Source organism: Pundamilia nyererei, unplaced genomic scaffold (genome assembly GCF_000239375.1).
Source record: "Pundamilia nyererei isolate P.nyererei 1_Seehausen unplaced genomic scaffold, PunNye1.0 scaffold00084, whole genome shotgun sequence".
In the NCBI taxonomy this organism is placed as follows: domain Eukaryota; kingdom Metazoa; phylum Chordata; class Actinopteri; order Cichliformes; family Cichlidae; genus Pundamilia; species Pundamilia nyererei.
The window spans coordinates 1,222,346-1,236,340 of NW_005187485.1; the positions used below are offsets into that span (position 1 = coordinate 1,222,346).

General features: G+C 37.1%; 3 protein-coding genes across 6 annotated transcripts in view; all 3 read right to left on the bottom strand.

Annotated features, from left to right (window-relative positions):
* Positions 1-4,888, bottom strand: part of pals2a (protein associated with LIN7 2, MAGUK p55 family member a) — a 10,046-nt gene extending 5,158 nt beyond the window's left edge. For 2 of the 4 annotated variants that reach the window (XR_311875.1, XM_005738484.1), the window contains exons 1-5: positions 4,722-4,888; positions 3,432-3,516; positions 2,793-2,916; positions 1,932-2,050; positions 386-538 (exon numbers count right to left, since the gene is read on the bottom strand). Coding sequence is in view for 3 of the 4 variants with exons in the window: in XM_005738484.1 (XP_005738541.1) it covers positions 386-538; positions 1,932-2,050; positions 2,793-2,823 (303 nt within the window). In the remaining variant the exon portion in view is untranslated. Of the gene's footprint in view, positions 1-385; positions 539-1,931; positions 2,051-2,792; positions 2,917-3,431; positions 3,517-3,621; positions 3,723-4,721 lie in introns of those variants that run through there. The other 2 variants (XM_005738485.2, XM_005738486.1) reach the window with 2 other exon arrangements.
* A 1,124-nt stretch (positions 4,889-6,012) lies between these two features.
* LOC102210543 (peptide YY-like) lies at positions 6,013-6,925 on the bottom strand. Its single transcript, XM_013912257.1, has 4 exons — positions 6,874-6,925; positions 6,479-6,661; positions 6,299-6,388; positions 6,013-6,112 (listed from the first exon to the last, which is right to left on the bottom strand). Exons 2-4 carry the CDS (start codon positions 6,640-6,642, stop codon positions 6,088-6,090), a joined length of 279 nt encoding a protein of 92 aa, XP_013767711.1. The 5' UTR covers positions 6,643-6,661; positions 6,874-6,925; the 3' UTR covers positions 6,013-6,087.
* A 4,058-nt stretch (positions 6,926-10,983) lies between these two features.
* Positions 10,984-13,652, bottom strand: malsu1 (mitochondrial assembly of ribosomal large subunit 1). The gene is made up of 4 exons (XM_005738483.1): positions 13,257-13,652; positions 11,903-12,078; positions 11,740-11,821; positions 10,984-11,648 (listed from the first exon to the last, which is right to left on the bottom strand). Exons 1-4 carry the CDS (start codon positions 13,591-13,593, stop codon positions 11,494-11,496), a joined length of 750 nt encoding a protein of 249 aa, XP_005738540.1. The 5' UTR covers positions 13,594-13,652; the 3' UTR covers positions 10,984-11,493.
* Between the last annotated feature and the right edge of the window lie 343 nt (positions 13,653-13,995).

Below are 13,995 nucleotides of genomic sequence, written 5' to 3' on the forward strand. Positions count from 1 at the left end.
TCCCACAAATGACACTACAGCATGTAAAAAAAATAAATAAAAATAATATAAGCTCTGGTGGACTTGGTTCTATAGTAGGTCTTAAAGGGTTAAATAAATATCGTCAAATAATCGTGATCTCAATTTCAGTGAAAATAATTGTGATTATCATTTTTGCCATAATCGAGCAGCCCTAACAACATTAGATTTACTCAAACAGTGCGTAGGAATCCTCTCAATACTCTCCGAAACAAATTAGTTGATAGTAAGAAAGCGAGACCAGTTAGGTGAAGCTTGCAGACAGGTAAATCAGAAGAAATGAGGTAGGGGTTGGAGAAGCAGCTCTGGCTTCCATTTCCACTCCAGTAAAAAGCCCCACCCCGCCACTGAATAAGACTTAAGGTACCTTGAAGTGTGGCTCCTGCAGGATTTTGACAAGCTCAGCAGCGGCAGCATCCTTATCTGTGAGATTGTTAAGGGCATCCAAGATCTCAGTGACAAGCTGAACATTATCATCCCGCACGGCTTGTAACGCAACTTCCTCCAGACGCTCATGTGCCTAAACACAGACATGTCCACCAAAAGAGTGTACACAGCAAGTCAATGTTTGTATCAAGCATGAGGTAAATTTGGTTAGCCTTACAAACTGTGATTTTATAGCATAACAACATTCCCAAAGCTGCAATTACCACTTGATGTTTTTTCTATATTTCTGCCAAGCAGCCAGATTGCACTTTAGATCCACTCAGTGGACCTGTTTGTTCCACTGAGTGGATTTATAAAGTTTGAAAACTGTGGCGTGAAGGTTGTGATTTTAGGAATTTGGACTATATTTTGCACATGTGGAAGCATGGGGGCTTGCAAGTTGTTAAGAATGGACTATGCCATTATGTTCCTCAGCCAGAGTTCTGAATGACTTCTTAATACCATCTTACTAACAAAAACACTTCCATAATTGTCATAATTCTATAATTTAATCCATAATTGCACTGACTACAACAGCAGGCATTCATAAAAACCCACTTGCTGATATTTTTATTGAATTTTAATATATCCAAACATTTTAAACAACTCAATAACAAAATATATATATATATATATATCACAGTGAATTAATTTACCACCTACACCAAGAACAAGCGGGCTTTGTTTCTGTTAAACTATCACTGTGATATGCAGAAGAATGAAGGAAAATTAAGAGCAGAATATAAAGTAACAAGGGATTCAAATCCATTTAATATGATTGATGGGCCACCTGTGTAAAATAGTGTATTTTGTTTTTTTAAAGCTACAAACTCTTGTTACGAAATAAGGACAAGAGTTTCTCTTTGTGGACGGTTTTCTATAAAAAGCTGTCTATTTATAGTTATGGTAGTTAAACCTGATGACCTCAATCTGCACTGGAGATATTTTTTTCAGAATGTTATGTAAGCCATTTGTTCTTCATGCTGTAAGCCTCTTTATTTGTGTGCCAAATTGATTGATCTAATTTTAAGAGGTTTTCTGTTTTACTTAAGCTTCAACATGAACTTAAATTTGTGGTGATTAAATAAAAATAAAAATACAAAAAAGCTGTGCTGTACAGCCCTGCAGAGAGTAGACCTTTGTGTTTTACTCTTCCGATGACAGGAAGGGTATTAGATTGCAGTAGCTAGATTTCTGGTAACTAACTTAAATGTGGACACAAGAAAAAGACACACAACAAGTAATCAGTTCATGTGATTAGAACTCTTGCACATAAAGCATGAATTCCCCATTTCTCCCGTCTCCACACATGAGAAAACACCAGCTACAATTCACTTCCTCTGTCCTACACAGACTTCTAATCTACTTCACTTATAGCTAACAGAAAAATCTACCTGATGAGATTATGGTGAGATGTATCTGTGCATGTGTTTGTAGGAAGTGGAGAACAAGCAAACAGAAGTGGTATCAGTGAGTGCACAACATACCTTAGCAAGGGAACGGACGATGGGGCTCTCCATGATCCCTCTGAGGAAGATGAGGTCAATATCTTTGGCTCCTGTGCCTGATGGCATGTCTCTCAGGTTCTCCAGCACCTGTTGCATGGCTGTAGAAGAACAGATAAACTTAAATGATTTAGCTAATTATTTGCCAACTGCTTTCTTTACTTCTTTTAAGCTCTAAAATGCACTGCTATGTAAAAACAGAGGCAGAAATGCTAGTGAAAAACCAACCTCGTGACCAGCAGTAATAAATATAATTAAAATTCAGAGCCAGTGGAAAACTATTTCAGTATACTACGAATGGACAAGGCAAGAACAACAAGTGGGGAGCGAATCAATGGGCCAATTCAAAGAACATTGCTCATTTCCATTGCAACAGCAACAAGGATGCACGGTCGGTCACCAAGGAATTGTTTCACTAATAGCTTTGTCTCGTAGTGACTAGTGACACAGGTCAAATTATTATTATTATTTTACTTCTAGCAACAAAATTAATGCAACATCTTTCTTGTCACCAAGAAAGACGTAGCAATAAAAACACTTCTCATTTTTTTCTCTTTTGTTTATATGAGGACTACAACACTGAATTAAAATGTAATCTGAACAGATGAGCCTGAAACGTTTTTATCAAGAGAACCATGTATTAAACATAGTTTTTTCTACATTTTTGTCCATAAAAAAGAACAAATGGAATTGTTGACAGGCGGCCAAAGGCACCCCCACAACTATCTCTGAGAAGTGGGCACAGTACCATTCAAATGGTAATTAAATGGCAAATATGGTAAACAACACTGCTGCAATTCCTGTGCAAAAGGCTAGTCGGGGACTTTGTCTCTTACAGCTTACCTGAGCCAGACTTTGCGTTGGCCACAGTCATGTTTATTATTCCACAGCTCAGGATGGTGAAACTCCCTAAACACGGTCAAAAGCCACCCAATTGCTGTTTACAGAAACCAGAGCAACTGGAGAGCTGCAGGATGTAGGAAACCCACTCGAGTCAGTACAGTATCACACTAAACAAGCCTTTTTCAATGATTAGAATCAAGCCTGCATTTACTGCTGTATGAGTGATAAACAGATGCAGAACGGAGAGCAATTAGAAAAGAAAGCATTTGTTGGTCTTTGTGTTTTATGCATGTTAGCACAAAGGGCACTCATGAATTAAGCAGATGACAAAGAGGGTGATTGAATGACAAAGGATGAGTCTTCCATCCTTCTGGCTAAAGGTTGTGCCAGCCACACACAGAAAGGGCCCTGGGGATTTTCTGTGCAAACACGGTCTCCAAACAGAGTGAGGAAAAAAAACTCTCGAACTCCCTCAATACACAGTAAGACAGTCGACTCAGGAAGCCTTGTTTGACTACAGATTGTGAACTGTATAAACATAAATGAAACACTGTATTCTAGCTATGCACTATCAACAAAAGCAGCAAAACAACCATGCTGACCTAAAACAAATACCAAAAAAACATGGCAACAACTCACCTAGTTACTGATTTCAGATCATCAGTGCAGCAGGCCAACACCGAGCCCCACGTTTTCTAAAAAACACTCATCTGGTACCTCTGGACTAATGAGAGAATGGAGGGAGAATAATCAGAAATTGAGCAAGACCGTTTTAACACCATTATAACTATCAATAAAAGCAAATCATGATAAATACGCAACTCCCTACCCTTAGGGTCCCTTTATTGTCCACACTTCTCCTGCCCATTCAATGTTATTGTAATGCAGTCATTGTGATTGGCCAAGATGATCACATGACCACTGTCTATTTAAAGAGGAATTTTATTTTAAAGCTTAAAGGAGTCAAATTATGGACCTACATGTTATCCGATTTAAAGTAATCAAAAAATAAATCATGTAGTAAAACAGTTATAATTTGTATGGGACGCGTGATTTTGGTATATTATATTTACATTAGTTAAATATTCTGTTTTACTTCTCAATTACATTTTTCAGTTGTTTCGTTTGCATTATACACAATATATTCTACGTAGGGAAGACAGCATTTCGTTGGTCCGTATTCTTAGCATTTGAATATAAGGTAAACGTTTAAACATTACTTCAAGGAAAATAAAACCTATGCACATCACAGCTGTTCTCATAAGAGTGTTCTCTCTTCTTTCTTTAAACTCCTGCAGCACTTCTTAGAAGAAGCTGAAATTGTCACCAAACCTCAGGCAGGACGAGTGACTTATAAATGTGTTCTCTGCAGCGGTTAAATTAACTGATGTCAAGCTACACACGCACTGGGCACGTGTAACCACTTCAACGTCAGGTAGCTTAGCTGAAATGGTAAGTAGAAGCCGTGAATACTAATTTTGGCGTTAATTACAACGACCAGTTGCTGGTTGAAATAAACTAAACCGTAGGTCTCTACTCTCAGGTCGTCTTGTCATTAACACCAGAGCTCGTGCCGTGTCCGTTTGGATCTCATATGCGGGCGAATTAGCAGCGCTAACTAGCAACTACGAGTGGCGTGCGCTCTAAGTTTTATTTTTGGCCGACAAATAATACTAATAATACATAATAACAGACATGCCAGCAAAATTTAAACAGGCTAGCTTCGGTAGTTAACGCTCAGTTAGTATCGGCCCTTGCAGCAGAGAAGTAAAATCAGCTAAAGTTAGCTTTGTAGTAGCTAATAGTAATATGTGGCTCATAGTAGCTACTTAACATTAGCCAGTGGCACAGTGAAATCCGAGAAACTACTAGGTCCCGTACCGTTACATAGCCTCACATAAACAAATGAATGAATGAAATATACTTTACCCAGTTAAATCAGTTTCCAGTCAAGCTTTCATTCTTTTCTTTATTCCGGAGTTTTATAATTCGCCGATCATTCGCGCACGAATAAGTTGTTACTGCGTTTTCAGAGTGCGTGCCTGCATGCGCCCCTGCTCTCAGTTCCCAGTCCACTCACGCACTGCTAATGTCATCCAGTGCGTTCAAGTTATATCTAGTGCAGCGAAAACCCGCAGTCTTCTCATATAACTTTCTGTTACACTAAAATAAATAAAGGTAGAAATATTAAGTAGAGTAAATGTTTATGTATGAAAGTAAGCTGTAGCAAAGTTGTTGCCCTCTTCAGATTTTTATGACCCCGTTAATGTACTTTTTGTTTTGTTTTTGACTAAATGTATTTTAACAACAGTACTTTGTTGAATTAAATATGCGAGTACTGTAAATTAAAATATACAGTTGCCTTTTGACCACCTATTGTGCCTTTTCATGGTTTTTATGAATAGGGATGAATATTGAGTCAATTATCCATTACTGAATTGGTTTATAGGTCTCATCCTTTATCTATTTCGTGTATTGATTCCTGATCTACTGTGAGTAAGCGAGTGTGTGTGTAGTCTTTAAAAACAAGTCGACTGAATGTCTAACCTTATATACAGATTAGTTTCTCTGCTGACTCCAGAAAAGCATGCACAATGATGACAGCTCATATTGCATAGCAAACAGCACAGCTAAGAACTAAACTGGAAGGATACGCTTACCCCAAGAGATACTGTAAGCCTCACTGCCATCTTTGAGTCCTGTAATAATTGTTGCCATGTCTGGCAACAAATAACCTCATCTGCACAACCGACATTCATAAAAAAGTGACATTTTCTCTCAAGGCACATAGAGACTACCATAGCATTGCATGATTTGCTTTTATGTATCCAGGTCACTTGATGAGATTAAAGTGTTAATCTGTTGTGAGTTAGGGTGCAGGCAAATCTCAGTAGGCTTGATAAAAGAGGTAAAAGTAAAGCTGAGAAAAACACTTTGATGTACTCACATTACTAATTTCTATTTCACATTTCCCCTAAATAGGACTCTTGCAGCAGACATGTTTTAAAAGCTATTTGCCCCACTTAAGAAAAACCTCAAAATGCTTAGATGTCAGCTCACCATCAGAGTGCACTGTTACTCCATCAGTGAATGACACAGAAAACACTGTTCACCACGTAAGACACACTTGTACTATCTAGCAACATGTCACAGTGCAGCAGTGGCAATAACACAAACAGTTTAAAGTAGTTTCTTTACACACAGCGTTTATTCCATGCAACACAAGTTCAATTCATGGGAGTAAAAGACATCATAGTGGCAGCGTTATGGTAAAGTCAACCTGGATGTAACAGCTCTAGCAGCATGGCAGCCCATCATACCTACAGAAACACATTAAAACATAATAATTAGAAATTGAGTCTCTAGAAAACACATTAAAATATCTGCATAATGTATCCCTCTTCCTAATCAGACTCAAGTAATATTCAGTCCAATGAAGAATATATAATATACAAGAATATATATATGGTAGTTTAACAGAGAGATAATGGGGTAAATAAATCTACCTGATATAGCTGGATCCTGGAACACTTTCTGTGCTCTCCCTCACTAGCACATCAGAAAATACAGTATCAGGACTGTCTCGTTTCCCATACCTGTGCATAAAGAAGATATCAGCAATTAAACAATATATTTTTCCATATAGGGTCAAGATGGACTTAATAATATAGAAGTAGATAACTAACCTCTGTCTTGTTATGAGGTTGATGTAGTGTCTTAGTGCAGAATAATATTTGGCAAGCTCCTCAGGTGGCGCGCCTTGCCGTGGATTGGCAGGTTTGGCTGGGTATGCATTTATGCCAGAGTGAATACAAACCAGCAGGCAGAGAGCCAGAATACTCAGCGACATCACAGCGTTGGAACACGTCCTAGATCACAGGGAAAATTAAGTGAAAATACAGAGTAATAAAAAACAAAAACACAAATCCAGCAACTCACGGCAAAATCAGAAAAAGAGCTCTGCAATAGAGTGACCATGTTCATGAAACATAAAGGCAGTCAAATCTGTAAAGACATGCTGACTTTAAATTTAAAAAGCAAGCCTCTCCATCAAATTGTTACAAATAAAGATTTTGCTTACACTTTAGTTCTGCTGTAGTTGCTTTTCCCGCTGTTCAAGGCACGTCTGTCTGATTCCCTACATTGCCCATGTTTTATACAGCTTGTGCCATGTGGGGGGGGGGGGGGGGTAATTCTGTTCTTTTAGGCTACTCCTGAGAAATATCTATGGTTGCATTATTTAAGCTCAAAGTAGCAAAGCAGTGAAACAAAAAATGGCATTATTTCAGAAAAAAAACTCATAACCTTTGTTTTTTTATAAATTTAAAATAAGTACATCACTAACATGCTACAGGAATTTGTGTTCTACAATAGGACCAATTCATTTGAAACAACCCAAAAGGTCTGCATCATTTTTGTTTACCCTAATGGCTTTGTTTTCTATGTTTAAAAAAAAAGAGGAGGTCTAAATAAGCAATAAGAGTACACCTGATTACAGCAAACTTTTCTTTGGTTCACAAAAAGATTTTGAAGTTATCATGGAAAAGTACTGATGAGTGGAGATGAAAGCTAAAAGTTTTATTAATGTAGAAAATCTACTTAAGACCAAAAGCAGCATGGTATGTTTTAATAAAACTGATGATGTGTAACTTAAGATGGCCATGGTTTTCACATTAAGCTGAAAAATGAAAGGATGCCCTAGTGTTTGGAAAAATTATGTTTCACTTCATAGAGAAATGCAAAGGGGGTCTACATCAAAAGCTACTTTTAACTACTACCTTAATCACAAGGGGCTGATACAGCAGGAAGCTTCACGTTTGATTTGACTTTTTTATTTTATTATTGTTTTTGAAATGCCGGATGCCTTGACTGAAAAGAACTTGTGGCTCATCAGGAAACAAAATTAACTCATGAAATTGTGCATTAACCATCTCAAAAATATGAAAAGCTGCTGGAAATAAAAGAACAGGCATTCGTGCTCCTTGCTATCACACAATTGTGTATTGTGTGCAAATTATACAAGAGCAGCCTAGTCAAAGCCTTTAAACGGTTAGCAGTAATGAACCAAAAGTTCAAAACTCATTAGTATATGTTAAATCCTTTGATTTTATGGCCTTTTAAAACTGCTTCATGTATCTCATCTTTAAGTCCAAATTAAACACTACTGAATACAGGCAGTTGTCTTAAGACAATAACTGCAGCAATTTCGGCCAAACGAGCAAGCATAGCTCTAAATTACTCGAAATCATACAAGAAAGGGCAGGAAATCACAAAAAACTCCTTAAACTTTCAATTTCAGTTGATAGAGGGCACAAAAAGCTTTCAGCTCCAAAATGATAAGACAACTTTAATGGCAACTATTTTCTTAGAAGGGCACTCAACAAAAACTTGGCAGTAAATCGTTGCTGTTCTGTGGCAGTCATATGAGCGCTGCACTCCAAAGCAACAGCACAAGTCCTTGCTGGTAACGTCGGCTAAACACAAACAAAAAACTTTTTCTGGCTCATATTACAGGCAAAATATTCAGATGCTGTAAAAGAAAATGACATTGTTATTCATAGAAAGCATTTACATGTTAATACTGCGATTTTCATGGCACTGAGTATCACTGCCAAGTGATCAGGTTCACTGTTAGTATGAATCTGTCAGGAAAAATGCTCCAAAACAACACTATGCTGATCAGATCAGTCAAACTTGGCATGCTTGGAGCAGACACCAACTGACTGCTGTGGCAGGAGCTGCCAACCAGCCATCAATCATGTACTTCATTGTCATCACCGGACACAGGCGTTGGGGTACAAGAAGCTCAAAACTATTTATTTACTTTTTACAAATACTCCCAGAATCTTTGCAAGCACATTTGCACTTGATGCAGAACACCCTTTACGGACTGATTTAAATAGTTTGTGACATCAGGTATTGTGATGACAAATGAGGGCCAGGTGGATAAAGCACAGAGTCCTTCAAGTGCCATTTCTGATAAAATTGATGTGCTCTCTTGTAATGCTCCTCACAAACGTTATCTACAAAGAGAGAGCCCACCTGCAGGACTATCACAAGGCCTAAATACATACATTTACTCGTACTAAAATATTAAAAGCCTGACACCCAGATGGACTTCTAGTTGAGGATTAAAGCTAAAACTTTCAGTAGGAATTCTGGAAGATAAATTATTTATTTTAGCCAGTTGCACTGGATAGTAATGACCACCTACTAAATAATATACTCCTTTCTTTATACAGAAACCTAATGCTAAACAAAGACCATGATAGAATTTAATTGCATATGCACTTTGGTAATGTATGTAAAAAAAAAACCAGAGTGAGAGCTGTATAGAAAAAAGACACACAAAACACAAACTCTGCTACTATTTACTAATTAACCTCCCTTTCTTCATAATCTCCTCCATCGTAGCACCTGGCCCCTAATGGGGAGAAAACAGTGGGTGAAACAGCTGTATAGATAATGAGAACATTATCCACTCAAAATTTGAGTGGAACAAAAAAAGATTTTTCAAACTGCAATTTTCCCCCAGAGCCTTTTTTTTTTTTTTAATTAGAAATAATTTATTTTTTTAAACTAGCTTACTATATTACAATAAAGACAAATAATATTAAAAATAATTACTTGATAGTCTTATTTTTTAATTTAAACTACTGAATAAGTAAGTGTGATCAACAAAGTCTAACTTTCATCTCAGTGGGTTTATATTGGGAGTGTACTGGAAACCAGAGACTATGTTGCATGAAGATGTCCAAATTCACTGCTTCCCCATCTGTTTTTAAACATTAGTCTGACTCATTCTTCATTTTCCATTCATGTGCAAGCAGCACGACCACAAGTTAAAAGCATTCAAACACCAGGTCCAGTCGGCTCTGTGCAGGCATCTCCTGCCTCATTACATTTTCACATTTAGCTAATGTCCTGACAATAAGTCAATGAAGCGTAATGCTTGCATGCAAGAAAGTTATGGGGATATAGTGCGAGTTGTATCAGTGTTTGTGTATGTTTTGGCTTAGTTTCTACCCTCAGGCTCCGTATTCTTTAAATGTCAAAAAGGTCCAAAAATCTATTTATCAGTCTGTTTTTTAATGTGATATTGATGTCAGAAACCATGAAAAAAGACAGAAACTCTTAATCTGTCCATGTCCTAATCAACCTAGGTGTTGGATACACTTACTTTTGAGTCTTTTATTGTCTTATTATCTTGTAAGTGCTGAGTGAATGCGTGTAACGAATAATGGCCTGGGCAACAATTTTTTTCCGAAACAAAGCACTCAGACGGATTTGGCTGAAAACATCATCTTAAATGACTTGTTTTAGTCACTCTATATTCTTCTTTCTCTTATTTATTTATTCTTGCTTGAATTGTGCAGAAAATGTGTTTCTGAGACTTGAATATATTCTAAATACAGACTATTTTTTAAATTATACCTGCAAATGTGAATACTGCTTTGCTGCTGTCAGGTTTAAATATTAAAAGGCTCTTGCTCTTCAGACACAGTTGCAGGTGCTTGTGAATAAGTATATTCACACCTGGGGAGACTGAATCAACACTGAACCTATGCATTTCGTCTGCTCGACAGCAACGTCTGCCTCTTCTTTGTCCTCACCTCGACACCATATTAATCATCAATCAACACGTCTGAAGTGTAAGAAAAAATAATTTACTTCAACAATCTAAACAGGATAAAACATACATTTTATCTGCAAACTCATGAGTCATTTAAGCATTTTACAAACACCATATCACCGTACCAGTGATGTCAAACAGTACGAAAAATTAACAGAATCATTAGAGGTTGTCAATTTTAAACACAAAAGGTGTTGGGTTTCTGGATTATTTATCTAAAGAAAAATACTGAAGGCTGACCATTAGCCTATCACAGATAAATCACTATCATTGTAAATGCTGGGATGACCCCTGCAGAGAAATGATGTGATGGCTCAGTAACATGCTTTCTATATCTGCAAATTTGCAAGAGCCTATGTCCGAGTGGTGTGTATGTCATAACAAAGTGTAAGGCACCGTGCATAAGTCTACACAATTTGTTGTTTCTGCATATTTGATGTTCTAGCATCGTACTTTCTATTCTTCACATAGTATTACCAACTACACATGCATTCAAGTGCAATAGAAAGAACTAAAAACTACTACTCATCCATTTTCTCTGCAGAATTTTTCAGAATGAAGACCCTTCTTAAGTGAACCACTGCTTGCACAGCTTTGCTGAGAGTGTTGTAAACACTGGAGTCGGTGCATACTTCGTTGGACAAGTTATGTGATGCCACAATTTCTAAATAGCCAAAAGCATGTATTTTTTTTTCTTTATGTTCCATTAAAGACTTCAGATAGTAGCTCATCTGGCAAAATGCAACCTTGAGAACAATTTGGAGTATATTTTCATTGTGTGCAAGTTTTATTAAAACCTGCCCAGTAGTAGATGGAGTAACAATTCTTGTGAACTGCAGACAGATGGATGTCTTGCCATGGGATATTATGCTCATTAGATGAGATATAATGTAGATAGTACAGTTAATATATCTGAGATCAGTATATACTGGTAAGTTGGGCTTCAGCATTTCTGTCACTTAAAGTACTTTTGGAAATCCAACAGATTTGGTTTTGACTGTAAAGAATGTATCCAAAACTCAAAGTAGTTCAGTCTGGGCACATCTTATTATTTAGCCTTAGATGTTTTCACTTTGTAACTTCAACATCAAATATGAAATCCTCAGGGAGTGTTTCAGTTGGGATACTCTTCAGCTGCTCATCGTAGCTGCGGAGAGTCCAAAGTTTTTCGAGTTCATACACTTCTCTAGTCTCTGGCAGCATGAAATGAACAACCATATTACCTGAGACACAGAAAAACAAATACTTGTAACTTTTATAGATGGTTAATTTAGTGGATAGGAATTGTTAAACAAATAATAAGGATATACATACCAAAGTCAATACACATCCAATCTTCTGCATCTTTCCCTTCAATCTTGACATTTGGATCTTCATCTTTCTTCAGAAACTTGTACTGAAGTAAAAGCATCCTTTGTATGAGTTTAAAGAACAAATATATTTAGCATGTAACAAAGAATAAACAGAGGTAAGTTACCACTTTAATGGCATAAAGTGCCATTGCGCGCAAGTGCCTTGGTGACACACCGCTGACGACAATGAAGTACTCAGCGTATTTGATTTGCTCTGGTACTTTAATCACACAGAGGTCTACTGCATTTTCCTGACGCAGAAGAGACACCAGCACATCAAGACTGAAAGTCTCCAAGGATCCTTGACAAAAAGAAAAGAAAATGGTAAAGCAGTACGAGCATGTAAGCAGCACAGGGGTCCTACTTTCTTTGAGTCACTGCAAGGCAGTTTGGAAAAAGACATTTTACAGAAACATACTGGTACTTTGAACATGAGTCACCCACAATGAAATGACAAAACTGCATTCATCCATGTAACTAAGAAGTATTTTCTAGTAATTTTATACAGAGTTGGTCCTGGTGAGGACGTTTACACAGGTGTTGATTGAAATCATTGAATAAAAAGAAATGAGATATAATCAAAGGTTGTTTATTTGATATACAAATGCAAATACCCTCCAAATTATGATCTAGCACATTTGCATGTCCTTTAATACCAATTTTTTTAAATGTTACATGTGTAATTCTATACTTCTGTGACTAATTATTTTTCTTCATTACTTCCTCTTGTCAATATGTGAAGGTGTGGACTTTGCCAGACAAATTCTGCAGTGTCTGTAACATTACACAACCTGAGTAATACATCAGCAAATATAAACATGACATTACTTTTTAATTATTTATAAATTCTGCATATCCTGTGGACATGATCAACAGGCTGCAGTTTTGTGCAGCCTGTTGCATGCTGCAGTGTCCATAACAGTAAATGACACACATCTGATGCTTATTTGGCTTAAATGAAAAACAACAGCATAAATGACAAAAAGTTTTATATTTAATGCGCAATCATGTCAGATTTAAAAATATTTAATATTTTTATTAGAGTAAGTGTTTAAAAAAAAACCACACACACGAGATGAAAAACATAAAAACCGTGAAAAACCTCTTTAACAATACCAAAACTCTATATTCCCCTGTTTTATCTGTAAGTAGTAGATATTTACATTCTTTCATCCTTCATGAAATCCCAGTGTTTACTATTACCTGCCAATTAATAACTGGCACAAATAATAAGCATATTAAGCAAGAATTTAGGCATCTGCCGTCATATTGGCAGTTTTGTCAGAAATAAGAAGCAGGACTTTGTTTTTGTGCTCCCACCTCACAACCTGAAGATGCACCATAAAAACTTTTCAGGTATCACACTTTCAAGACCAAATGTCGCGTAACCGTGAAACGTCAAGAAATTCAATTATATTACACATGATAAAGCAAGTAAGCGACTGCTCTTGAAACCTCTATCACGCTCTAAGTACTTACTGCGACTTAAGGAGCTGTTTTCGCTGCTATTATCGTCCAGTTCATGTGAATCATCTTCAATCACACCATTACTCTCTGAATTTCGGCTCTCTTCGCTTTCCGAATAACATCTTTTTATGTCAAAGTGCCCGGTGAAGGACGCTGTGTGATGCGAGTGTTGACATGAGGTAAGATTTGCTGTAAAATGTTGAGGCACAGACAGGCTAATGCACCGAGCTTTGGAGATTGAACAAATGCTTCCAAAAGCCTCTGTTGGCTTTAGTAAAACACTACTTCTCAACACCGAGGACAGCACTTTCCGCGAGTGACAGAGTAAATTCATGGTCTTCACCTGCATAACATTACAGTATTACGGAAACAGCTATCCACGAGTTTACAGCGCTAAAAACAGGAAGTGTTTCATGTCCTCGGTTTTGATTGGCTTTTAATGCATTTTTGTTGGCTTTAAGGTCGTGATTGTGGGGGGGAAAATATAGAGCTCCCCCTATCGGTAGCGAAAGCTACCGAAACTTCAGGCTGTGGATTTTCTTTGTACTCTGATTTCCACATGTAAGGTTAGTCCATTGCCCTGTGATTTACTTTAAACATGTGAAACATGTTTGGAAATTACATTTTAATGATGTAATTAATTTGCACATGCACACACAGATGTTAAGTGAAGGCCTGTGAGAGCACGATTGAGTCTGGGTTTTTTTTTGTTTGTTTTGTTTTGTTTTTTTATGTACTTGAGCAGCAGGTA

Excerpts from the sequence above, each read along its gene's own strand:
- LOC102210543 (XM_013912257.1), bottom strand. The coding sequence starts at position 6,642 with ATGTCGCTGAGTATTCTGGCTCTCTGCCTGCTGGTTTGTATTCACTCT. Across the intron at positions 6,389-6,478 it reads AACCTCATAACAAGACAGAG|GTATGGGAAACGAGACAGTC; the intron begins GTTAGTTATCTA and ends CTTTATGCACAG. Across the intron at positions 6,113-6,298 it reads CCAGGATCCAGCTATATCAG|GTATGATGGGCTGCCATGCT; the intron begins GTAGATTTATTT and ends GTGTTTCTGTAG.
- malsu1 (XM_005738483.1), bottom strand. The coding sequence starts at position 13,593 with ATGCAGGTGAAGACCATGAATTTACTCTGTCACTCGCGGAAAGTGCTG. Across the intron at positions 12,079-13,256 it reads AAACAGCTCCTTAAGTCGCA|GATCCTTGGAGACTTTCAGT; the intron begins GTAAGTACTTAG and ends CTTTTTGTCAAG. Across the intron at positions 11,649-11,739 it reads TTGGATGTGTATTGACTTTG|GTAATATGGTTGTTCATTTC; the intron begins GTATGTATATCC and ends TCTGTGTCTCAG.